Source organism: Rhododendron vialii, chromosome 5a (genome assembly GCF_030253575.1).
Source record: "Rhododendron vialii isolate Sample 1 chromosome 5a, ASM3025357v1".
NCBI lineage: Eukaryota > Viridiplantae > Streptophyta > Magnoliopsida > Ericales > Ericaceae > Rhododendron > Rhododendron vialii.
The window spans coordinates 24,428,834-24,455,166 of record NC_080561.1 but is presented as its reverse complement, the minus strand read 5'-3'; the positions used below and the strand labels follow the sequence as shown (position 1 = coordinate 24,455,166).

Here is a 26,333-nt window from a genome sequence, read left to right as displayed (position 1 = left end):
ATGGATGCTTACCGGGGCTATCCCCAAATCGCCATGGATGAGAAGGACCAGGAGAAGACAGCCTTCATAACCTCCAATGGCACTTATTGTTACCTGGTGATGCCTTTTGGGTTGAAGAACGTCGGGGCCACGTTTCAACGTATAATAGCCATGCTGTTCAAAGGATTGCTTGGCTGGATAATGGAGGCATATATCGAAGATATGGTTGCTAAGCGCAAGAATGCAGCCGACCATCTCCTCCACCTCGGCGAAATATTCGACGTGCTGAAAAGGTCTGGCTTGAAGCTTAATGCCAAGAAATGTGCATTTGGTGTTTTGTTCGGCAAGTTCCTTGGCCATTTGGTCACGCATCGAGGGATTGAAGCCGACCCATAGGGCTGTAAACGAATTGAATCGAGCCGAACCCTGTTAAGTTTGGCTCGGGTTCGTTAAGGTATGAGTTCGGCTCGAGTTCGATTCGAGCCTGAACAACTTGGCTCGAGTTCGGCTCGTTAAAATTTTTCAAGGCTTAGGTTCGGCTTGGTTGGGTTCGTTAAGGTAATAGTCTGGCTCGAGTTCGGCTCGGGTTCGATTCAAATTTGAACATCTTGGCTCGAGTTTGGCTCGTTAAACTCAAATGAATCGAGCTGAGCCGAATCTAAGCTCGAATTGAGCTCATCAAGACTCAGGTTTGGTTCGGCTCAGCTTGGCTCATTAAACTCAAACGAACCCATACTCTCTCATTGATCATATAGAATTTGGGAGAAAAATCAGTATTGAATTATATATACAACCTTAAATTTTTTTACAATTACAAATAGACCCCTATTGATTTATTAATTAAATTTAAGTATAGGTTCGCGAACCTAACCGAGCCGATTACCATTAGGCTCAGGTTTGGCTCATTTACGGAACGAGCCAAGAATTGAGGTTCAGGTTCAGTTCGTTTAGCAGACAATTGAACTCGAACGAGCTCTTGCCGAGTCGAGCCTCGAACAGTTCGCGAATGGCTCAGTTCATTTACAGCCCTACCGACCCAAGCCAGATCAAAGCCATCTAAGATCTCAGGGCTCCAGCCACAGTGAAAGAAGTCCAGCGTCTCGCCGGCATGGCAGCTGCCCTTAACCGTTTTATTAGCAAGTCTTCGGATATCTGCCACCCTTTTTTTCAATCAATTATGGGTAATAGCCGGAGAAGCTTTCACTGGTCAGTGGAGTGTGATCACGCTCTCGTCGAGCTAAAAGTTTGCTTATCCCGAGCACCCTTACTCGTTGTGCTGAAGGAAGAGGAAGAGCTCTACCTCTACATCGCCGCGTCGCCGTATCTGAACATGCCACGAGTGCAGTGTTGGTTTGGCAAGAGGGCACCGAGCATGGCAATAACTAGCAGCCAATTTATTACATCAGCAAAACTCTATTGCCTGCCGAAACTCGCTACATGCCAATTGAGAAATTGGCACTCGCGTTGGTCACGGTGAAGAGGAAGCTCTTGCCATACTTCCAAAGCTTCACCATTGTGGTCATCACCGAGTATCTGTTGAAGACCGTCCTCCGGAAGGCGGACTTATCAAACCGGCTTTGCAAATGGTCCATCGAGTTGGCTAATTTCGATATTCGATACCAACCCCGAACGGCGATCAACGGACAAGTGCTGGCAGATTTTGTCGTCGAGCTCTCTCCCGGCCTAGTCCTAAATGAAGGCGGGGGGGGTGAATCCACGCAGATTGATGATTCAGCCGCGCTAGCTCTCGGTCTCGGTCGAGCCACCCAACGCACACTGAATTTATCACTAAGCGCCCCATCCCCCCTTAACGAGCAAAGATTTTTATTGGCCACACCTGGCGTCTTCACATCGACGGTGTGTCTAACAATCGAGAGGCCGACGTCAGGTTAGTGTTGGTATCAGCAAACGGAACGATGCATGAGCATGCCCTCAGCATTGGCTTCCCCACTACCAACAATGAAGCCGAGTACGAAGCCTTAATCGTTGGGCTTAGACTAGCCCGGCATATGGGAGCCGAAGAAGTTCAGGTCTACCGTGACTCTTAGCTTGTAAACCAGTTCAACAACGATCATGAAGCCATGGATGCGCACATGAATAAGTACAGGAGCCAGGTTATTGCTTTGACCGGTTCGCTTCAAAATGTGTTTTTTGATCATGTTGGCAGGGATCTTAACTTGCACACCGATGCTCTGGCTAGCCTCGGAGCCATCTATTACGCGTATGATGACAATCGAACAATAGTCCTTGGTGAGGTTCCTTCACCGAGCTTTGAGCCATGCCTAAGGGAAGTCATGGACATCCATTTGGCGCCAAGCTCGATGGATCCTCTAATCTCTTACTTGAAGCATGCCACCCTTCCTATTGATCGCAATGAGGCTCACAAGATGAGCTGCCAATCCGCCTCCTTTTTCCTCGATCCCTCTGGCGCTTTGTACCTTCGATCTTACACGGGTCTCGACCTTCGTGTGGTTCATGAGCAGGAAGTGCCAGGCATATCCTTGAAGAACTCCATGGTGGGAGTGCTGGCTGCCATACCGGCGGCTGATCCTTGGCCGACCAGGCCCTTTCTCAAGGTTACTGGTGGAAGAAGATGGTACACTCTGCTATCGGTGCGAGCCGTGCCAAAAACACTCTCCACTTCTCCACCAACCGACCTTACACCTACAACCGGTCTCCAGCCCTTGGCCCTTCACCCAATGGGGGGTTTAACATCATTGGAAAGTTTCCTAAAGCCCCCGGCAGTTTCATGCACATCATTACTGCTACTGATTACTATACCAAGTGGGTGGAGGCCAAGGTGCTCATCACAATCACGACTGTCGACGTCGAGAGCTTTCTTTGGAAGCAAATCTTCACTCGTTTCGGTGTGCCATATGCCATCGTGTCTAACAATGGCACCCAATTTGTGGCTAACGCCATCCAAGCCCTTTATAATAAAAGCAATATTCAGATGAAGACGGCCTCTATTTCATATCCTTAGGGGAATGGGCAAGCTGAAGCTGTCGACAAGGCCATTTCCGCCGGACTGAAACGCTGACTTACCAATAAGCGTAGCAAGTGGGCGGCCAAGATGCCTGATGTGCTCTGGGGCTATCGCACCACCCCACGGCGTGGTACCAGTCGAACCCCTTACTTTATGGCGTTCGGCGTTGAGGCCGTGCTCCCGATGGCGGTTACTCGCCCCATAGCTCAAACTACTACTTTCGACGTCCCGATGAATGATGCCATGTTGGTTGCCAAGGCAGATCGTATTGATGACCTTCGAGACAACGCCCACGTCAAGTACGCGGCCTATCAGCAGCAGTTGGCCCGGGGCTATAACAAGAATGTGCGGACCCGGCCTTTCAACATGGACGATCTTGTCCTTTGGCAGGTGGTCCAGAAGAAAGACTTAAAGAAATTCATGCCCAAGTGGAAGGGCCCATTCCAGGTTGTTAAGAAAGTGGGTTATGGTTCTTATGAACTTTCCGAAATGGATTGCACAGCTATGCCGAACCATTTGGAATGCGCAGCTGCTTCGGAAGTTTTGGGCTTAATTTTTTCTTTTCCTTTTATGCTCTCGGCTACTTGTGTAACGCCTTATGCAACTCTTCCTTTTCAATAAAGTTCTTGTTTGACAATTCTTTGTTTTTTCACAATTGGCTTGTTACCCTCGGTAGGATTCTTGTGCTCAAAGTCCCTGTTTATGACCTAAAGGGCATTGGGCACGCTCGATTAATTCTTGTTCGGCAGAATGGGACATGCCATATCCTGAAGGGGGCATGCCCAGCTTTTGCCTCTACTTTTGCTTTGGTAGACCCTTACGCCGCTGTGGTAGGTGTTTGCCAATGTAAGGGCTGGGTACGGCAAAAGTTGGGGCTAAAACTATTTCGAAGCATGTGCATGAAGTGTAATACATGGGCTAACGTATGCATGAAGTGCGGAAACCACAAATGAAATGGAAGTAAAATTTCATTCATTCATTCACCATCCAATATTTACAATCACTGGGGCTCGGCAATGGGAAACTATTTTTTGACGGCCCCAAATACAAAAAAAGAGAAACAAAAAGGAAAATACAGAAGACCTAAGCTCCGACGGTGGAGTCTAGCTGCTGGGAAGGGAGCATGTGGCTCGGAAGTTGCACAGAGGGGCACCATTGGAGGCTCTCTTCGGTGGTCAACCTTTGGAACCTTGGTGTAATCAAGCCCGACCTGGTACCCAAGGAGGAAAGAGTTGTTGCGGGCCTCCTCAATCCGGCTCAGCTCCCCCTCCTTGAAGGCATTCTTGACCAGGCCCTCCACATGCTACTTATACTGCTCCTCAGCCTCATTGAATGCGGCATCGCCGGCCTCTTCCAGCAGCTTCGGCAACTCTTCCTCTGTGCGCTTCTTCTCCTCTAGCAGCCAGTCCAGCTCTGCCTTGAGGTTCTAGACCTCAGTCAGCAACTAGTCCCTCTCCTCCAGCCCTTCCGTCGCTTTCGCAACGGATGCCTTCAGCTTGGAGATCTCATCGGCGGCCGCCTTCGCCTCTTCCCTCTTGATCTTTAGCTCCCCCCTGAGAGATATACTTGTCTCGAGGAGAGAGTCCATATCGCTGTAGGCTCGGCTGGCACACTACCCGGCCTGTAATAGGAGAAAGGGTTAGCATTTGGAAAAGAAATTCTCATGTAACAAAGTGAGATATACCTTTGCGATGAAGAGGCACAACTCGGCCATGCTGGGGGCCTTCCCCTCCTGCAAATTTTCCATGTCTTTGGAAAGGGCCACCTCCTTGAGAAGGGTTATGGCCAGGAGCGTGTTATCCACTAGGCTGTCGTTGGCAGTTATCACGTGCCCATCTGGGCACTCAAAATTTGGCTTGAAGAGCGCCGGGGACCCTTCTGGTTCGGTGGTATAGTTCGTGGCATGGATTACCTCGGTGATCTCCACCTCGTCTTCAGTGGTCTTGGCCTTCTTCTCAGCCCTTTGTTCTGCCCCCTCGCCAGCTGTGCTACTCGGCCTTCGGCAGCTAGAGCAGAGCGGCTGGGTGCTGATGGTGGCAGGGGGCAGAACTTGCTGCTCTAGCCGCTCTACCGAATTTTGGTCAGGCTGCTGCTGTCTGGCAGGCAGATTGGAGGTGGAGAGGTCTTGGGCAGTGTACTGATCCCAGAGTGCCTGCTCGACGCCCGGCGATACTGGCAAGATCCACAACCTTCCTTACCATCAATCTATGGTATGTGGGTTCATAGTCGAGCAGGGTCAGTGCGTCCCGATTGGCATACCGAAGGGGAGCGATCAAGTTTGACCACCTGCCGGTGACGAGGAGTCCCTTGTTCGGTGCGGAGCAATCTACACACAGAAGAAAGGTGTTTGTACGGTGCAATGTTTATAAAGTATAAAAGAAAACATAAAGGTATAAACAATACCGGGGGCGTCCTCGCTGCCGGGGAACCCTCACACTCGAGGGATGCTGTAGGGCCTCTCTACTCGTGCCAGTCCTAGTGGGGAAGGGAAAGTCAAGGAGTGGGTTTATTGGGCCCCATTCGAAGTTCCCTGACACCCTCACTAGGACGTTTCCCCATTTCTCGATGTCATAGAGGTGGTTCACTAGGTGGTCGAACCATTGCCGCTTGGTTAGGTAGTATTTGTCGTACGTTGGGTTCCTCGATACCACGTACATTAGCATCAAGCCCCCCAAGGTGAAGGGCAGGTTGTTCAACTCGGCCAACTTCATCGCTGAGCAAAGGATGCGCCAGCTATTCACCGAAACCTGGATCGGTGCGAGGTTGTACGTCTCCAGGAAGTATCGAAGGAAGGGGCTCATTGGGAACCTTACCCCCCTTGGTGATGGTGTATAGTGGAGGAGGATGAAGTCTACATCGAAGGTGACTCTATCGCCGGTCACCTTCTCCACTAGAACGTCATATGGAATTTCGTACTTCGCCTGAAAGTCCTTTGTGAAGCCCCCAAGGCCGTCACCATAGAAGTGGCTGTATGGCATTGGTCCAAGGGTAACCTGGCAAGGGAGGAATGGCATTTACATCCCTCAGCGGCCGTGTTAGAGCCCCTGCCCCTCCTGCATCGGGCGCGTTCAGCGGAGCCTTCGCCGATGTAGATGTGCTAGCTTGGGCTCCAGCTGCCGTGCGCTCGGCATGATCCGCCTCTTCTGGTTCGGAGCCATATGGGATTGGCTCTGCGGCTTCGTCTGGAGAATATCCCCTAGCCATAGAGGATATCCCTGGAAACCCTGTCGTCCAATTGGAGGGGAACGTGGATGCCGGGGATGACAGGCTGCTCGTGCTGCCGAGCGAAGTTGCTCGAGCTTTCGTCAAAGCTCACATTACCCATCCGTTAACCTCTGCCGAGGTTCCGGATAGTCTCCTGGAGGTCCAGATATGCGTCAGGATCTACCCTCGGCAAGCAGGAGCTGGGAGAGTCCACCATGCTGAAGACCTAAACAAAAGAAAAGAATGAAGAAAGTCAAAAACCCTACTTCAACATGGTTTCACCCCTATTGTCGTTCCCCCAGTGGAGTGCCTAAGGCCAGTGATTTAAATACGCGAGGCGTACACGAGGCGACAAAGCCCTCATCGGAGCGAGGCGAGCGCCTCATTGAAGCGAGGCGAGCGATTTAAAAAAAAAGTAATATAAACTATATAAACGACCAATATTAAATCCTACCATTAGAACAACAACAAACATCACCTTATTGCATAATACCAACAATCCAACATTCCAACATACAAATTACTAGTAAAATACGCTCATAAAATGTAACAAACTAACAATCCAGATATTCCAAACAAGACATCATCAGTCATCCTTTCATCACTCATCACCAATATCTTCATCTTCTTCATCATCATTTGATTGATATCCATCCACATCTTCCTCTTCTCCTTCATCTGAAACAATGTCATCAAATTCTTCTTCTTCCCAATCGTCTGCACAAAAACTTGATGCTTTTGAACGCTTCTTTGAACTTGTTGGTTTATGAGTAGACCTAGTTACTTTGCTAGGTTGTTCAACCCCACTAGCCTCCGCAACAACATTCCAATCCAAATCTTCACCGTCAAATACAAGCTCATCCTCCAATTTCCCAATCAACCATTCATTGCTCTCATCAATGTTCTTCAAGGAAATCGGGTCAAATTTGCCGCGGTTCATATATCGACGCCTCAATGCTCTATTGTACTTAACAAACACCAAGTCATTGAGGCGCTTTTGATCTAGCTTAATTCTTTTTTTGGTGTGACGTTGCAAAATAAAGTTAAAAGGGGTTTAAGTTCATATCACACGATTCACACCTTCAAAACGATTAGAAATCCCTTAATGTAACACTCACATGTTCAAACACACTCCAATTTCTCTCGCATCCGGATGAACTGCAAGTAAGGCTAAGGATCTTGACGGCAAATTTTTGCAATTCAGGAGTTTCACGACCAAATAACTTCCACCACTCAACTGCACATTGCCAATTAGTTATATTGTCGTAAAGGATAAAAAATAAAGAGGTAGTATTTAAGGCTTTTAAGCGCAAAGAGTAAAAATTGTGATCACCTGGTGACCTTGTAATTCTTTGCCTAATTGCCATGTCCTTTTTGAAGATTCCCTCCTCCTCCTCATATAATGCTAGTTGATGAAGAATTTCATCTTGCATCCTCTCAGTTGGTACCAGCCTTTCAATACAATCCACCAAACCCTTCCATACCTCTTTATCAGCTTTCATCCTTGTACCATCCTTGTAAAAAAATGCAGGGTTCAAATAGTAGCCTACTGCATGCAAAGGTTGATGCAATTGCACTTCCCACCTCGCATCAATGATTTCAAACACAGTTTTATACTTGTCTTCATCTCCGCCAAACGTGTTTATAATAGTTTCTTTGGCCCTATCCATGGCCTCATAGATGTATCCCATTGCGGGTTTTTCTTCACCATCAACCAAACGAAGTACTTTAACAAGAGGACATGCAAATCTTAGGGCCAACAAGACATTGTTCCAAAATGACAGCGACAACATTATTTCAGCTACCTTTTTACTGTCCGCCTCCTTTGCCCACTTGCTCTTACTCCAAGCCTCTGATGTGAACATCTTTCTTAGGTTATTCTTTTGTTGATAAACCCTTTGTAAAGTCAAACAAGCTGTTGCAAAACGAGTCTTTGCTGGCTTAATCAATTCTTTTCTTTGGGTAAAGTGTCTCATCATGTTCAACAATGTCGGACGGTTATAGATATAACCGTGTACCTTGATCGCCCTTTCCCATGTCCTCTTCAAGTATGGCAACTTGAAAATGTCTTCCAACATTAAATCCAAACAATGGGCAGCACATGGAGTCCAATACAAATGTGGTCTTTTTGCCATTAACAACTTCTCTATCATAAGTTAGAACAAGTACAATAAGATTCTAAGAGTAAGTAATAAAGTAAGAAATAATACATTTGAGACTTTGAGTAGTAACTAGTAACTAACATATGGCAATTCATTGTTACCTGCCATCTTATTGTATGCGGCACTATCCGTGACAACTTGGACCACATTAGCTTCTCCGATTCGCTCCACATACTCATCAAGCAACCTATACATGCTGTCCCTGGTTGTGGCACGACTTGATGCATCAACCGATTCAATAAACATGCTACCTTTAGGACAATTAACCAAAAAATTTATCAATGACCTATTCTTTCGATCCGTCCATCCATCACACATAAGAGTGCATCCATTTTCCTCTCTCTCCTTCTGTGGTCCTCCATTTGTTTGTTCACATTTTCCACCTCTTTTTTAAGAAGAGGGACACGCACTTGATAATAAGTCGACGGTGTTAAACCAGGGCCATATTGCCCAATAGCCTCAATCATTGGTTCAAAGGACTCCACATTGACAACATTGAGAGGTATTCCAGCATCGTAAATCCATCTCGCAATAGCTTGATGAACCCGCTCTTTCAATAACTTCTTTTGCGGCGTATTATCATCAACTTTAGGTTGTTTACCACTTCTCCTATTCTCTACCTCGATCTCTGGGTCAGGGGTGAAGTAAGCATCCATAGGCCATTTGGTCTTGGGCTTCTTAAGTCGGAACTTGGAGCCAGAGGTAGCAGTGGCAACAGGCCTCTTAGGACGGGGCTTTGATTGTACATAAAACTCATCCTCATCAATGTCCTCCTCATTGCCCATTTCATCAAAATCTGGAAGTGGAGTTATGCTAGATGCCGTCTCCTTTTTCTTATAGATAAATGCCCTAATCTCCTCTTTAACTGGTTCTGGGCAATTAGGACATGAAGTCACATCAGGGTATCCTCCAGCAAGATGTAGCTTCACTCGGTAAACACTCCCAGTAACCACTTTGTTACAAAAATTACATGTGAATTTGAACTTATTATCTTCATGTCTCTTTGAATACTTCCAAGCAGGATCCGTTCTATTCGACATCTACAATATCTATACAAACAAAGGAGATAAAACATAATTCACAAAATTTACAAAATGCAGTCCAGTAAACAATATCTATGATTCTATATATAATATATATACACCCACTAACTGAGAGAATATAATACACCCACTAACTGACTATAAAGTCTAGTAAACATATACAACACAAATACTCCTAAAAAACTTCCCAGTACACTCACTGCAAATTGACAAGTAGATAGCTGCACATGCAGTTCAAGAGAGAGAGACAGCAGAGACGAGAGAGAGAGATCAGAAGAGAGAAAGAGCTGCACATGCAGTTCAAGACAGAGAGAAAGCAGAGACGAGAGAGAGAGAGATCAGAAGAGAGAAAGAGAGAGAGAAAGCAGAGCGTCAGTCGAGAGAGACAGAGAGCAGAGAGATCGAGAGCAGAGAGCAAAGAACTTACCGGAGTCGTTGACGATCGAGAGAAGAGTCGAGAGAGAGGTCTTTGATGTTGAGGTCGATCGCAGAGGAGAGACCGAGAGAGGGCTTCAGATCGCCCAGGAGTGAGAGGCAGCTTCAATCGATCAGGTGTGTTTGTGTGTAAGTCTTATTTTGCCCTTATATTTCCTTTGTGATCTGGACGACGCCTAGGCGCCCTTTCTCCTTCGCCTCACGCCTCGCGCCTAGGCGCCACTTTACTGACTAGGCGGTCGCCTCGGCCATTCTCGCCTCGGCCATTCTCGCCTCGCCTCACAACCGCGAGGCGACCCATCCTCGCCTCGTCGCTCGCCTCGCCTAGGCGCGATTTTTTAATCACTGCCTAAGGCCTTCGCCAGGCGTTATTCAGTAAGATCCTCCTCGGCGGAAGAACATGAGGCCTCACCAAGGCCTTCTACGCCAGATCGTGGCAAGGATTGAGGATCCACCGCTGGCATATGAGTAAGGACCGCCATCGTTGGCGGACCAAGTGGTGGACCACAGCCAAAAGAGGCCGCAGAAACTCGTCAGAAATAGAGTAAATCTAAGGTTTTGTGCAAAGTTGTGTCATTTAGTGTGAGTGTTGTGGCAAACAGAAAAAGAGACGTCAAAGAAATCGAAGTTACCTGAAAGTGCTTAAGTAGAACGACGGTGAGCGGTGGCGTGATAGAGGACTTTGGAGAGCAATGGAAGCGAGAGGTGAAGTTGCAGAAGCGAGAGGTGAAGTTGCAGAGCAAGAGCAGAAAGTGATTTTCTGTCTCACCCCCTTCCCTTATATAATGTACGAAAGGGGAAGGGGGAAACCTAGGGGTTGCGCACCGGAATTGAAGCGACGCGGCCCCGTCCACTCTTAAGGTGCCACGTGGAAAGCCTGCATCAATCCGTACTCGCGATGCCCCCCCCTTCTGCCATGTGGCATTTCTACGCCGTTTCAAGTTCAAACCTGACCATTCAATCTCTGAGCCAAACAATCCCATCAGCCCCCTCTGCAGCGAATATCATCATTACTCTGGATTCAAGATGCCTTTTCGTCCCTCATGAAGGCCGGGCAGACACCTATCGGCATACCTACCACGTGGTGTTCCCTCAAGAAAACATTGGTTCGGCTAATGACATTACCAAGATGGCCTGGAGGAGCCACTGGTCAACTCCTCCCATCTTTGTCCAAGGGTGGAAGAAGTTGAGGGGCTATTGTGGCGGGCATGGCTCGGTGGAGCGAACCAGGTGAAGGCCACAACATGATGACTAGTCAGGCCCATGGACTTAAGGGTTGGATGGACCGGCGGTGCATAGTAGTCACTACGCCTCTGCCGGGCCAGTCTTGCGGGCCAAGTTCGTTCACCCATGGAGGAACCATGAACCCGGATGCGGGTCAAGCCCATCCCATGGACTTAAGGCTGGTGGTGCACAATAGTCACTATGCCTCTGTCGGGCCAGTCTTACCGACCAAGTTCGTTCACCCGCGGAGGAACCATGGACCTGGATGCGAATTAGGTAGTCATAACTTTCGGTTCGATGGCGTCCCACCGGACCAATTAGCAACTCTACAAAAGTTTGAATATAGCTGGGTTATTTCAATCAGCAGAATCAACAACCACTGAGCCACCCCTGCTCCCTGACTCAGAGAGGAAGTTAGGAGGAGTAGGGCAGGTGTGGCAGGTGGCGTGGCACCATTTCCCCTTTTGCGGGAATAGATCTTGGAGATCATGACAGGCCTTAGACTGCGGGCCTGATTTGGCGCCACGATTGACGAACCAATCACCGAGCACGTGGTGCATACTCATGGGCTGGTCTGCACGTTTCCTTTGCCTATAAAAGGAGTCCACCTTGAGGGAAAGGTAACTGATTCTCTCCGAAAGCCCTAAACATAATCTAAAAAGCTCCTCTTCCCTCTTTCTTACTTGACCGTTGGAATGCATATCCTGGACTTCCCACGATCTGGGTTTGGCACTAACACGGGTGCTTAAGTGTGCAGGTCTCAACCACGCTAAAGATACACCAACTTAGCCACCATTCAGGAAGGTTCTATTGGAGATAGCACAACACCACAATTCTCCTTGTTTTTCCCAATTTCTGCTGCCTAATTTTTGCTAGACAGTTCCTACGTGAACATCCACGACCTTTTTTACCAAATTTTGGCGTTACTTCTAAAATTTTTGAACCCTCATTTCTGGTTTCCACTCAAAATTTTGACTCATTTATGGGTCGGCATAGGAATGTTAGCAAGGATGACTGCATAGTAATGCGAAAGTGGACTTGCTTAAAAGTTTAATTATGTAAGTGCAGGACATTAGTGTTGGATTGAAGAGAAAATTTGTGCGTTAAAGCTAGAGGTTAGAGGGCTGTTGGTTCAAGAGGTTCTATGCCATTAGTATTGAACATGCCAATACTATACTTTCCATATTTTTCCCTTTTAATTGATCAGGTTCATAAACTGTTCTTCATTGTTTATGTATTGTGGTTGTTCTGCTACTTGAGAATTGTATATGAGTTTGATCCTTTTTGAGTACAGAAGAAGAATTGGATAAATAATAGATCAAGATAGAGGATTTTTCCTTTGTGGGAAGATTTGCCTCTTTGGTATTGGTTAGCCCTTAGAGCATCCCCATTGTAATAAGCAAATGGGCGTGGATAAGCAAATTTAACAACAATACTCAAAAAACACTCCACGTTGTAATAAGCAAAGTTACAAGTCTTTTAGCAAATAACCAAATTCCACCCATTCCATAACCAAACTTTACAACTTTTACCAATAACCAAAACTCAATAACCAAACCCAAAACTCAATAACTCAAAAACACCCCACATTGGAATTGTCTCATCGAGACGAATAATTAGGTGTGGTTGGGTGCGTGATTGGAACTCGTTTGCGATTGGACAAATGTGCATTGTGTATTGTGGGGAGTTTTTTTGTTAGGGATGCAAAAATAACCAATGTGGAGGTTAAGTTTGATTATGGACTAAATGGATAATCAAATGCTGTGGCACGTTTTGGTTATTGGTTTTGATTATTACCATTGCAAATGCTCTTAGTTGGCTATAGACTTTGCAAGTGTAATTCTTATATAGAACTCTTTCTATCATAGAACTTAAATTGTAATGTTTTGATCTTAAAAGGTGGGCCTTTGCAGCATAAATTTGCGTGGCTCTTTGCTGACTTTGGAGGTGGTTCTTTGTTGGTTGGAGTTTGCTAGAATCGATGGCAGCGATAGACATTGTTGTTATTTTAATGGATTGCTATCCTTTCTTGCATTGTTTTTGTCCTCTTATTTCTCTATGCTTTTGCTTTATTGGTGTAGAATAGATAATTTGGAGAGGCATTGTTCTGCTATCTTTTATGAATAGTTGTGTTTGTTATGAGAAACATCAAATGCCTCTTTTGCTTTTTTCCTCCTCCCTCAGATGAAATCTGCTGCATTTTTTCCGTAGTCCTATGTTGTTGCTTCATTGAACTCACTGAAATCGAACAGACCTGTGAACATAAACTTAAGGTTTTGATGCATTCTTATGATATCAAAGTAATATCATTGAGTAAAGTTTTGATTCAGTTTTATTTTTCAAGTATGAGCAATTTGGAACACAATTATGGCTCTAATGGAATTTCTTTAAAACTACGTCCAAAAGTAACAAAGCTACTCTTCACTCCTTCTCACTATCTCAAACATGGAAGGTTCTAATGTATTCTTTTTTAATTTACTTGCATAAGCACGTAGATGCAAAAGCTGCTCATGTAGAGCACTAAGCTGACAAGCTTTCCCTCTTTACAACCAATTAATTTATGGAGTGGAAGAAATGCAAGGTTTTTTCAAAAGAAGGCTCTGCCTATGGAAGGGGTGAGTTTCAAAATTATTGGGGGCATTATAGCTTGCCTCTCTTCTTGGAGATGATTTTCCCCTTTGCTAAAACCAAATAATCAGGGACAACTGTAAGCTCTCCAATCTAACTTTTAAGGAATAATAGTACGTACGAGATAAAGCTGAGGTTTTGCAGTACTTAGTACATATGCTCTGATTTCAAATTTTGTTACGTGTCCTCAGTAAGTTCTATGCCCCTCAATAACCCTATGCTTCCGTTCACATGTCATTATCTTCATAGGAAATTTTCTTCATTTGAAACCACTTTCTTCTGATGAATCTGATCATTATCTTGGTTTAATAATCCATAAACTACACTCCAGTGAGAACAATTGCTAGTGAATAATTCATGGGAGAGGAGTTAAACATGGAATCAGTGCAAGAGAGACCCAGTGGTTTTTATCTTCAAAACGAAATTTTGAGTCTTGCCTCAGTGACTTTTTTATTCTGCAAATTTTTTCTTTTCGTACCGATCCCTTCCACCATGAGTTAGTTTTTTTTTTATTCTCTCATCTTACGTCTTTGTTCTTTAAGCAATGATATAGAACTTGGGTTTCAAAAAGCTTTGTATTTAATAGTGTTCTGGATTCTTACTAATTTTTTCAAGAAACCTGTATTTTTTTTCATCCCTTTTACCATTGGTCTTTTTGATTGTGTATGAAAATAGTTTCTCTTTCGGGTTCATGTATGGAAAATGGCTATATGTTGAATTTTCAGCATTTTTTTGAGGTCGGAAGAGACTTTCTACTTGGTTTAACATTGTTTCTCTTTCCAGGCGGATTCCTCTGTGTCTACATGCGAGTATTCCAAGGAACTTATGATGCGTGATGAGCGGGATGCCAATGTTACTGTACCCGGGCTACATAGGTACTTAACCCAGTTGAGGTTTATTTCATAAGAAAAGTAATGTAGTTTGGGTGTCTTTGATTCTTCACCCGATTGGGGTTTACTGTACCCGGGTTTATTTCTCGGTATTATTAACTGGTGATAGATTACTTGTAAAACCCTCATATTTTGGTATTTTGTTTTCTGCCTTCGTAGTAAAGGTTGCAGTTCAGACTACTCAAGGCCTAACATGGTAGATGGTTGCTATTTCAAAACGTGATGAGAATAGTTTGTGTGGTGTGATTGTGATGATACAAATCCCTTTAGGTAATTTGAAAAGAGATTGAATTAGGGACCCTTCAAGTATGTTTTGGTTCCCTGTGTGTTTTTATTTATTTGTGGATTGAAATATGACTAATCAATACTGTGACTTTTGTTCTTTGTACCTAAGGTAGAAGAACCATCTGCATTTTGCTTTCTATATCACCAAGTAGATCAAATCACCTTGCTGCTATAAAAGTTACCACATTTTCCTGCTTTTTCTGCGTAATAACTTGAAATAAAATGATATATCAATGAGCTCTCGATAAAGAAATCCATGTTATTGTCATAAACTTGGATAAAGAAGTTGAGGACCCCATCGATAGATGATTCTACTATCCGCTCTTTTTTTATGCAGTTTGAGAAAATTCAGATAAAAAATCTCTATTTGTGGGTGTCATTTTTGAATCCTGGAATCATCCTATTGCATGAAAATTTGGAAGCACATATAGCTTTGTGGTGTGGAAGGCTAGAACAATTATGCAGTGATAATCTCCCTACAAAGTACGTCAGTTGTCAGCTTCACAATAAGGTGTTTGGCTAGGTGTATTACCTTTTACTAGCCTCTTAGCTATGGGGAAATCAGAAGTATTAGTTGAACTACATAGGTTTGGATATTCGACTCAACTTGGGGACAATTTTTTTGCGATTACATGTTTGTCATGTAGGATAAGATAGTTGACTTCAAGTTTAGGCTGAATAAATGCCCATGCATTCTCTAGTAACATTATATAATTTATATGTCTAATGTAACGTTTCAATCACATTTTTTCCCCCAAATTTAGATCTCTCAATATAGGTTTTTGGAGATCAAACACAATTATTTTTTCCTTTTTATTGGGCTTTCTTATATAAAAGTGCAATTTTGTTCACCCTCCTTAGAAGAGGATGAACATTACCCTCTTTTTTATTGGTCCAAATAGGCTCCCTCAACCTAACTTTGGTGCTCCCTCTCACTCTCAATAATTTATCTCCACATCGAAATCACCAGCTTTCAAAACTGCTTACTACTGCTATCAACCGCCATGGACGCCTCTGAATCCCAACTGTCATGGACGCCATTCAAGTAAAGCGAGAAGTACCCGAATACTTAAACCCCCCTAATCCAAATCCAAAACCCCAACCTTCCAACCCAAGTCCTATCATCGATCTGAGCAGCAGCAGCAACCGTGACTCCGATTCTAGGACTCCTCTTCCTTATCTGCCTCCGACGACGATGTTGCTAAGGGCAGTGTTCTCGGAACAAACGGGAAGAGGTCTAGGGTTTCAAGCGAGGGAGGTTCGTTTGGAAAGAAGAGGAAGAAACTTAGAAACTAGACAAGTTGGCCATCGCTTTGCCGTTAGGGTTTCTGGATCCCTTGCCTCGTTGCCGGCTCCGCTCCCGTCGCGGCAATTGGAGTCGGAGAAGGATCGAGCGGTGCCAGTTGTGAATGGTAAGGGTGGGGAGATTGTTGATAGCACTATAGTAGTAGTAAGTAGTTTTGGAAAACTGGTGATTTTGAGAATAGGAAGGGGGTGATTGGGAATTTGGGATACTTTTTCAGGTATGCATGTAAAGAGTTGGTTGCTGGAGATGGTGGTGCTAATAGCTGTGAGGGTGAACAAAATTGCATTATGTGAATTTTGAAACAGTTTGAAACAGGGATGTTTGGCTCTTGAGTTGACATTTTTAAGGGGGAAGTGTAGAAAAGGGGGTTTGATCTTGGCCCCTGGCTTAAAACTCCAACTCAATCACAACCATTAAAAAGGCCAAAAAGTTAGTTTGCGAGGGGTATTTTGAAAACACCCCTTTGTATTGTTATATGGATGTCTAAATTCAATGATTGCCTTGTGTGATTCAACCTATTGATTATAGAAAAGTGTAAACCATGAACAAGTGTTACGACATAAATTTGTAAAATAAAAAGCTCATGGGGGAACATTATTTGATACATGATACTATTAATTGAAGTTCTACCATCCTTTTATTTGCTCTTCTATATTTCATTTCCTAGGTTCGTAAAGTAAATGGACAAGCATATTAAATAAGCGACTTTCCCTCGATGTCTAGAGTGTTATTCATATTAGTTTTAACAACATTTGACCCAGAAAAATAGCACAGGGGAAATGATTTAATGTAACTAATTACCTTAAAAATAACAATAAAACAGGGACATAGTTTCTTCTCATCATTCAAGACTAATTAGTGAAATGTCAAAAACTTTACTGGCATTAAGGTAGAAAACCTAGCATCAAGTGATACAAGCAATGTTCGACTACCTTCTGTTGTGTTTTCAATAGTTTCACGATTACCTTCCATTGAGCTTGTACCTCCTCAAAGTTCCTAACCTTGTCTCTCATCTTCCCTAGCCCTTCGGCCTCTCCAGATAAACTAGGTGAATCATGTTTCGCCTCTCCCCTGAACTTCCTTCTCTCCCTCATCTCGTGAATTGTTTGAATTCAATGCTTGCCCTGTGTTATTCGACCTACTGATTATAGAAAGTGTAAACCATGAACAAGAGTTACGACATAAATTTGGAAAATAAAAAGCTCATCTGGGAACAGGGATTAGAAATTGCAAAATAAGTTCACATCTGGTGAATATTTGGTTTTTGTTGAAGCCTGTGGGTAATTTGCTTCTTATTAGGCTTTATGGTTCACTACTACAAAATGGTATAAAGATCACGGTTCAAAAACTAAAAATATATCACTTTTTGTAAAAGCGTAATAAAATGTTATGGACTATAATTTTAATCTCAACTATAAGAAAAAACTGAGATGGAAAGATTTTTTAATTTCAGTAATCTAAAAAGTGAGATTGTAACTTGAAGAATAGATCTCATTCTCAAAAAACTGAGATGAAAAGATTTTTTAATCTCAATAATCTAAAAGTGAGATTGTAACTTAAAGAATAGATCTCGTTTTTGAAAAACTGAGATTGTATATGAAAGAATATATCTCATTTTGGAAAAACTAAGATAAAAAGAACCTTTAATCTCAATCATCTAGAAACTGAGATCGTAAGTTAGAGAGTGCATCACATTTTGTTTAGACTTGAGATGAAAGCTCTTATATAGGAAAAGTTGAAAGTCGCTTACCCCTTAATCGACTCCGTGCGCAATACCCCTAAATAAATGTCACTCTCAACCATTCTACAAAAAAATATTTCATCAGAAAATGGGATACTTTCAGTGATGAAAATATATTTTGTCACCAAATGGGTACCTTTGGTGACAAAATTTATGAAGGTTGCGTTTCATAGCCAAATGTATTTCGAGTATAATTCTATGCTCAAAACTCCATTAATTGAGATAATTCAAATTGGGTTTGAACAATAACACAAAGGGCTACAATTTTCATGTTTATCAAAATTTTTAATTTTAATATTTAAAGGTTCAAAATGATGTTCGAAATATATTTTAATGTTAAACGCATATGTTATATATTAAATATTTCAATCATATATTGAAAAGTGTGTGTGGTGCAATTGGTTGAAGCTTCTATGCAAAACTCAAGAGACTTAGGTTCAAAACCGAACAGGATAAATAAAGTGGGATTTTTCCCCTTAGGGAAACGCCACTTTTAATCTCAGTTTTTTCAAAAACTGAGATTATTACTCTATAAACAATTACGGTTTTATAATCAAACTGAGATGTTAAGCTATTAAAGGTCACAGTTTTGTCATTTTTTATCACAGTTTTTATGTTTTTAGTCACAGTTTTAATGAGTTTTAATCACAATTTTTATCCTGTGGTTAGAAGATAGGGGCTTTTAGTTACACCTTGATAGACCACGGTTTTGAATGCGAGATTAAAAGTGAAAGATCACACCAAATTACTGAGGTCTTTATCTATTTTTGTAGTAGTGGTTGTACTTTATCTCTATTACGTTCTTCAAATTTTATTTCAACACAATATTCCTTGCCTTATATGTAAAGCAAACTAGTTGTTTAAATAATGTATTACCCTAATAAATACTCCGTATAATTCTTATACACTCAAAACAGTGATGTAACATAAACGAAAGAGACAAATCTCCAACCAAAGGCCAAAAGCGAAACACAACGAAACTATGAAAAGATTGGGTTTATATATTAATTATTCAAGCATTACATAAGATGTTCTATGTACATGTAGTAAAACAATGAAGTTTAATTAGCGAACCAAAATGAAGTAAGCCATCCATTTAAAAAAGCGGTGAATAGAAGATGTAAAACTGTAACCGTAAACAAGTTATGTACTTGTATACGAGAGTGCAATTTTGTGTGAACATCACCATCTTTTTTATTGGTCCAACTAGGCTCCCTCACCCTAACTTTAGTGATCCCTCTACTCTCAATAATTTATCCCCACACTACTCTCCCCTCCCTCACAGCGCACCTCACTGCTATCACCTCCATCATCTCTGGCAGCCACCTCTTACATAAATACCTGAAGAAGTATCCCAGATTCCCAATCACCCCCCTTCCTATTCTCAAAATCACCAGCTTTCCAAAACTATTTACTATTGCTATAGTGCTATCAACAATCTCCCCACCCTTACCATTCACAACCGGCACCGCTCAATCCTCTCTACTACCAATTGCCATGATGGGGGCAGAGCCGGCAACGAGGCAGGGGATCCAGAAACCCTAGCGGCAGAGCAATGGCCAACTTGTCCAGTTTTCAAGTTTATTCCTCTTCTTTTTGAACGAACCTCTCTCGCTCGAAACCCTGGGCCTCTTCTCGTCTGTTCCGAGAACACTGCCCGTAGCGGTATCGTCATCGGAGGCGGATAAGGAAGAGGAGTTATGGAATCGGAGTCATTGTTGCTGCTGCTCAGATCGATGATAGGAGTAAGGTTGGAAGGTTTTGGATTTGGATTAAGGGGGTTTAAGTGTTAGGTTACTTTTTGCTTTACTTGAATGGCGTGGCGGTTGGGATTCAGATGCGTCCATGGTGGTTGATAGTAGTAGCAAGTAGTTTTGAAAGCTGGTGATTTCGATGTGGAGATAAATTATGAGAGTGAGGCTGAGGGAGCCTAGTTGGACCAATAAAAAAGAGGTTTATTGGGATTTTTTCTCATCAGATTAGTGTGACTTTTCCTGTTCTTTTTCCAGATGCATTATGGCTTGTATGAAATCAGTGCGAGGAAGATTATAGGCTAACCAAAAGGGTAAGGATTTTATAATTTGATCAAACTCACCCTCTGTTTTAGTTTTTTCACCTGTTGCAACATCTGTGTTTTTGTTTTTTTATAAGCTAAAGCTGAACACTACTGTTTTCTCTTATGAAAATTGGGAAGGGTTTTGGAGGGTTTCTCTTATGAACTCTACAATAGGGCTATGGTTTGTGACAAATTTTTCTCTCGGAGGTTTGAAAAATCCGGTGGGTCCTTATTGATTTGCTTTTTCCCCTTATATAATGGGAAAGTGAGAAGGTTTTTAGGTTATGGATAATAACAAGACTTGGGATACTTGAGTGGTTATATGTGTGTCGAGGCTAATACTTGGAAATGACATTGATTAGAAGTAGGAATGACTTATATTTTTCAAATTTTCAATGTTCTAATAGCATGGTATGATCACAGATCGTTTTGTTTTTATGTTGGTTACCACCACGAGCTGCCACAAAAAATGTGTGTTGACTTGTACCTTCTCATTGTCAAGTTGTTATCCATAGAACAAGGGAGGGTTTTTTTTTTTCAAATTGTGTAGACACAAACTAACTTTTTGGGCCTTTTGAGGGTTGAGATTGAGTGTTGCTTTTAAGCTAAGGGCCAGGATCAAACCCCCTTGTACCACTTCTCCCTCAAAACTGTCCAGTTGAGATTTCAAACCAGTTCATTAAGCACTCTCTCTCTTTCTCTCTCTCTCTCTCACACACACACACACACACAAGATCTCACTGCTCCCTCGCCACACCCACCCACCAAACTCACTGGGACACCATGAATCAAACGTAATCGGTTTCTTCTAATCTCCTTGCATAATCATGTTTTTTCTGATCTCCTTGCAATCTAATCCTGTCTTCTTGAATGTAATCCCCTTTAAGTGCTTGAATCCACCAATCTCCTTGCATCTAATCCGGTTTTTGAACCCATCAATCTCCTTGCATCTAATCGATTTTAGCTTATTGTGTGCCGATTTTAGTGCTTAATGTGATTTTTTTCCGATTCCAGATACATAATCACTTGCATGCAATCAGTACAAGGAAGTTTATAGGCTAAACATCCGGTAAGGATTTTATTGTTTGGCCAATTTCAGCTTTTCTGGTTTGATCCTCTTAATATTGCTGGTTTGTCTTCAACTTGAAGCGTCATCTGGAGTGAGTTTAAAAAACAGAGATGGCATTGTTTTTGTGTTGTGTGACACAGCAAATTGTTGATTAAGCTGACTAGGATGCAAATAGATGTGCTGCATGTGGAGGAGGAAGGAGGCGACACAGTGGTTTATGAACAATCTTGCTCAGTTACTCGGTAACGGCCTCGATATCGACACCTACAGAAGGGTGAGAACACTGATCGTGTGATTTTCATTAGATTATTGTTTTTGTTCATTTCCTCTGATGACTTGAAGGAATTTCAATTGCATGCTGATCTGTACCTCATTTGGTTTATAAGTAGATGCAATTTGAGTCTTATAGGTTCGTTATTTTGGAGTTATTGCGTTCCATACTTCGTTTGGTTTATTTGCCTTTTCTCTGTTTAGTTTTTCTTTCTGCACTTTTTGTACAAACATCAAATTTGTTTTCTGAGCACTTTTTGAGCTATATATTTTTTCTACGAACTTAATACTCTTTGCACTGTCCATGTTTATGTTTATAGAAGCTGGTGAAGCAAAAGTAGTCATCTTGGCACCGGTTTGAGTAGGATAAGTACTTCTACAGTGCTGTAACGATAATTAGCACCAGGGCAGTACAACCGGTGTGCAAAAAGCTTTATATCATGTGCATGAAAAAGCAATTCAAAATCCTCACCGAAATCTAGATATTGTGTGTATATTTCGAAATTGTATGCAAGCCACTGAGTTTATATATTGTATGCAAGCGTCATTTGGGAAAGTGCATGGAACACTGTGTTCATTCTAGGTTCCATAATAACAATCCAAGGGAGGATTCCAAAAGAATACTTTTTTTCTAACCAATCTCAACCATTCATGCGGAGCACTAAAGTAAGTTGAATCGCAAGGCTTCAGATCCATAAGTATTCCCTTATTATGCACAACACTGACTAGTGTGTTTAGATGTACTTATGTTGTTAATTGCAGAGCCCAGGCTGGTGCTTAGATTTGCTCTTATGTTGTTAAATAAAGAGCACTGGCCAATGTACTTAGATTTTTTACTGATTTAGTTGATGCAAAACACTGGCTAGTGTGCATTTTAAAATGTTGGATGGTGGTTTTTGTTTTATCAATCTTATGCGTTTCAGTTTTTTGGCAAGGGGAAAGCTGTTAAGGATCATAAGAGAAGGAAGGGGAAGCTAGGGGGATCTTCTATTAAGTTAATAATTATGCACACAGCGAGATATGAAAAAAGATTTGAGTATTTTCATGCTAATCTATTTAATTGTTTGATTCGTTGATGTTGTAGTTGAATTTTGGTTACTCCATTAAGTCTCCTGGGATGGGGTGTCCTACTTGAGGTCATACATTGTTTTCCTTTGGAAGGAACTGATTTCCACTCTGATTTCAGGCATGACACATAATGTTAGTTGGAATGGGAAACCTTGGGTAAGTCCCTTTTCGGTATTCAGTTCTTTTATGCATTTATAACAAAATTTTTATTATTTTTACCTATGCAGATTCTTTAGATTGATTACTTTTTTCATGTTTATTTTTTGGAAAAGGTTGTGAATAACCAGAGAAGCTTGGGGCTTGGAATGGAAAAGCTTGGGTAACTCCTTTTTAAAACACATGATGCAAAGGAGTGTGGTGCTACTCTTTCTCTCATATACCAACAAAAAGGATATCTTTGCCAGGGTGGGTTTTGCTTTATGTACCTAAGATCTGGCTTGGAGAGAAGGCAAAAATTAGATTAAATCTTGGCCACATCAAGTGCTTGAAGATGAAGAAATGGACAGGAACATAGTTTCAAAACGTAAAAGTTTTCAACAGCTTAGATTTAATATTGACCATATGTCAAAAAAAGAAAAGAAAAGAAAAGAAGGGGGGAAAGGACTACATATTTGTTGAAGAGCAAATTTGTACTTCTCTAAGGTCTGACTTGAAGGTAGTCAACTTGATGCTGAAAATTAATGATCCATATGTGAAGCTTTTTAGAACTCAGCTTGCTAGGCAAAGGTACTTGCCAGTTGCTTTAAATTGGGGTCATTTTATAGGCACTGGTTATTTTCAATGGGGTATTTAGTTTGAAAATTATTATGCTATGGGGTATTTAGTTTGAAAATTATGTTGCGATGTGCCTTTAGGAGAAGGTTGACCCACAAATGTCGATATAATATTAGCTTTGATAAAATGTGTTTATTTCTTTAGGCACGGGCAATTTCTAGATTGATCAAGTTTGAAATTTTCTCAACAAAACGACAAATTGGAAAAGTCAGGTTTGTCGATCAATAATAGGGAAGGGTGGTTCAGTTTAGTTGTGTTAAGAACACATAGCGTTGAGTCTTTAGACACGGACAATTCCTTGAACATAAGCTTTAACTTTAGAGAATTGATGCTCCATTGCAAAGGGAAATCCATATAACAACCACATTGCTTAAAACCAAGTTTTGTATATCTAAAGTTTCAGCTGTTTCGTTGTCTGAAGCTCCGGCTGGCGGTGCAACCGCTTGGTTATTGGCGACGGGTTACCAACCGTTGGTTGGTTGATCTGTCTTTGCTCGGCGCCTCCTTGTCCTCTCAATTCTGGGTTTTCTTCGGCTGTTGGTGGGAGTGGGCTTAATAACTAGTGAGGTTGAGGTGGGAGTTTTCCTTTCCATTTTTCTGTTTGCTTTTACCGACTGGTTTTCCAGTCTGGTTTTGCTCCGGTCTAGGTTTCCCCTAGATCCGGTTGTGTCCCGGTCTAGGTCTCCCCCAGATCCAGTGGGTTGCAGTGGAGGGCAAATAAGTTTTTCTGGTGTTGGTTGTTTGCTTGGTTCTCAGATGTAAATCCTGTGGCTACCACGGCGTTGTGGGCCGCTGTGCCTCCCATGCGCCGGAGCCTACCGTGATAGCAGAGGTTTGCCTCAGAGTGGCATCCTTGCGACTGACAGCGAAGAAGCCCCGGCGTTCTGCTGGTGCCTTTTCCTCTCAAGAGCTGGCCGGTGTGCCAGTTTTGGTTTCTGCTTCTGGTTGTTGGTTTCATCTTGCGCGTAACTCGGGTTTGAGCTGGGGATCCTTTTGGATCCTCTACTACTGAGTCACTGACGGGATTCTCATACCGGCACTTAGTGTAGGTTTGCTTCGGTAGGGTGTCCTTGAGTCTGTAGCTTGTGTGCTTCGAGCAGTAACTCGTGTCTTTGATTTGGTAGTTTTGGTTTATTCTTGTATATTGTGATGAAATCTTTTCCCTTCGGGTGATGAATATATTACTTGACGTTGATCAAAAAAAAAAAAAGTTTTGTATATCTATGGGGTATAGCTTAGTGGAATAGGTTGTGAGAAGTTACGAGATTTTCTGGTACACATACTTAATTTGGTTAGGAGAAACTCTATGAAGCACCAACACTCCTAGAGATCGCAGCATCCGTACCGAACACTCCAAAGACACTCAACACACCGGGAACACATACATGTCCATTAGATTTTAATATTTTTAACTGCGGGACAAGTCGGGGACACGACAAGGTGAATTATAAATTTTAAAAGCTTATGGTGGAGTGAAATCTTCGAGAAATGCAAGTTTACATTCATTTCGTAAAATTCTATAACATTGTATCCAATGCTATTTACTTATCTTCAATTTCAGGTATAGTTCCCATCTATTTTTTATAAACTGTTTTTAGGCTGTTGATTGTGCTTTTTTAGGGAGCCCTCAGAGTTGAACGAGAAATATTCTCGGTGGGTGGTATTTTGTTGTGTTTTTGAACAAAAAAATTTTTAAAACAAAAATCAAATGATCTCATTTAATCCTGTTACATCAATGTTTAGATTCGATACGCAGGTATCCAGAGATGGAAGGTGGTGGTGGAGGTCATATACTTGGCTATCCTCTTCCTAATCATTTGGGTCTTCTGAATGATTTTCATTCTATCTTTTCTTTTTTTTTGTATTGTTAGCTACCATTTTATCTTTTTTGTTGGTAGCTATTAAGTGCTACATCAACTATGGTGGCTTCGAATTTTGGTGGGTAGGCCCCCACTATGTACTAAATTCAATAATCTTAAGTGATACTCCCTCCGTTCCCTTTTTAAAGTCTAGTATTCTATTTTGGGCTGTCCCTTAATAAGTGTCCATTTTGTAAAAGTTAGTGGGTAAAAATTGGTACATTTTCCATTTTGCCCATAAAAGTAGATTTCATTTTGAAAAGTTACTGAGTAAAAGGTTAATGATAATGTCTTCATAGAGGGTAAGTCGGGAAAATGGAGGTAAAAGTTGGTGTGAAAAGTGTAATAATGATGTTTTCTTAATAAGTTGGAGTTACGAAGTGGGACGCTTAAAAAGGGACGGAGGGAGTATTGAAATCACTTTTGATTGACTTAGTGCATGCTTTGTGATTTAGGTAATTGAAAATGTAATAATAATTAATAACTCATTTGATTATGGAGGAATGCAAAGGATTTATAACTTTTGACGCAAATTGTGAAGACCATTGCAATATGTATCGAATCTTAGCATATCATTTTGGGTATACATGTATGAGAGGAATCTGAGGATGATCTTTATTTATGGAAAATGTATTATATTATTATTTATGTTGAAAATCAAGTGCATGACAGTGACTATAATTTTATGTTTTGCTAAAGTCATAGGGGATCTACCCACAATAGGAAGTATTCAAAAAAGCATACATTAATATATGTACCCATCAAAGGGAATTGATATTTGCGCTTCCTTTTTTGATGCAAGCGCTCCATTTTCAACGTGAAGTTACTAGTAACTTTATGAACAAAGTGGAGCACCTACATCAAAAACGAGAGCGCGAATATCAATTTTCCCATCAAAACAGATGTTTTATGTAGAACCATTCGATACAATTTTTTTTTTTGGGTAAATACCATTCGATTCGATAGGGTCCAAGAGCATCTTACGGTTTCAAACACATGTGCCGAATGTGTGCACCCAAATGTTTGTACAGAGACTATCCAAGTCAAAAAAAATTACCTAGATAATGTTTTCCTTTTACTGAAGGTTACTTGGATTAAAAGACAACAAATGTTAAACAACTTGACAATGAAACTGGAAAATGAACTCAACAAATATAAAAATAACTGTAGATAAGTACCAATGTGCAAATTTTCTATGATGCCCCAATGTGGTATTGGGGCATCATGCCCCTATTTAATCTGGGCCTTTAGATCACGTTTTGGATGAATCTCAGCCGTTGGATGAAAACCACTCCCAAAAAGTAGGGTGGTTTTGCCCATTTTTTCAGAAAAAACGTCATTATACTTACCATGA

The 26,333-nt window shown here is 41.9% G+C and overlaps 1 protein-coding gene and 1 long non-coding RNA gene across 8 annotated transcripts; one reads left to right on the top strand and one right to left on the bottom strand.

The window, feature by feature from the left end:
• Positions 1-7,260: 7,260 nt before the first annotated feature.
• Positions 7,261-9,730, bottom strand: LOC131326547 (uncharacterized). Its single transcript, XM_058359364.1, has 3 exons — positions 8,433-9,730; positions 7,503-8,315; positions 7,261-7,406 (listed from the first exon to the last, which is right to left on the bottom strand). Exons 1-3 carry the CDS (start codon positions 8,647-8,649, stop codon positions 7,261-7,263), a joined length of 1,176 nt encoding a protein of 391 aa, XP_058215347.1. The 5' UTR covers positions 8,650-9,730.
• A 3,627-nt stretch (positions 9,731-13,357) lies between these two features.
• LOC131326546 (uncharacterized) lies at positions 13,358-23,127 on the top strand. Of its 7 annotated transcripts, XR_009200042.1 has the most exons (7): positions 13,358-13,648; positions 14,445-14,536; positions 14,711-14,857; positions 19,893-19,948; positions 21,149-21,282; positions 22,363-22,502; positions 22,619-23,127. It is a non-coding gene; the product is annotated as an uncharacterized LOC131326546 (long non-coding RNA). The 7 variants fall into 7 exon arrangements; XR_009200047.1 differs by lacking the exons at positions 19,893-19,948; positions 21,149-21,282; positions 22,363-22,502; positions 22,619-23,127 and adding exons at positions 14,946-15,013; positions 20,954-21,126 and having other exon boundaries at positions 13,360-13,648; XR_009200045.1 differs by lacking the exons at positions 21,149-21,282; positions 22,363-22,502; positions 22,619-23,127 and adding an exon at positions 20,954-21,125 and having other exon boundaries at positions 13,361-13,648.
• The last annotated feature ends 3,206 nt before the right edge of the window (positions 23,128-26,333 follow it).

Excerpts from the sequence above, each read along its gene's own strand:
- LOC131326547 (XM_058359364.1), bottom strand. The coding sequence starts at position 8,649 with ATGTGTGATGGATGGACGGATCGAAAGAATAGGTCATTGATAAATTTT. Across the intron at positions 8,316-8,432 it reads CGCATACAATAAGATGGCAG|AGAAGTTGTTAATGGCAAAA; the intron begins GTAACAATGAAT and ends AACTTATGATAG. Across the intron at positions 7,407-7,502 it reads AAGAATTACAAGGTCACCAG|TTGAGTGGTGGAAGTTATTT; the intron begins GTGATCACAATT and ends GGCAATGTGCAG.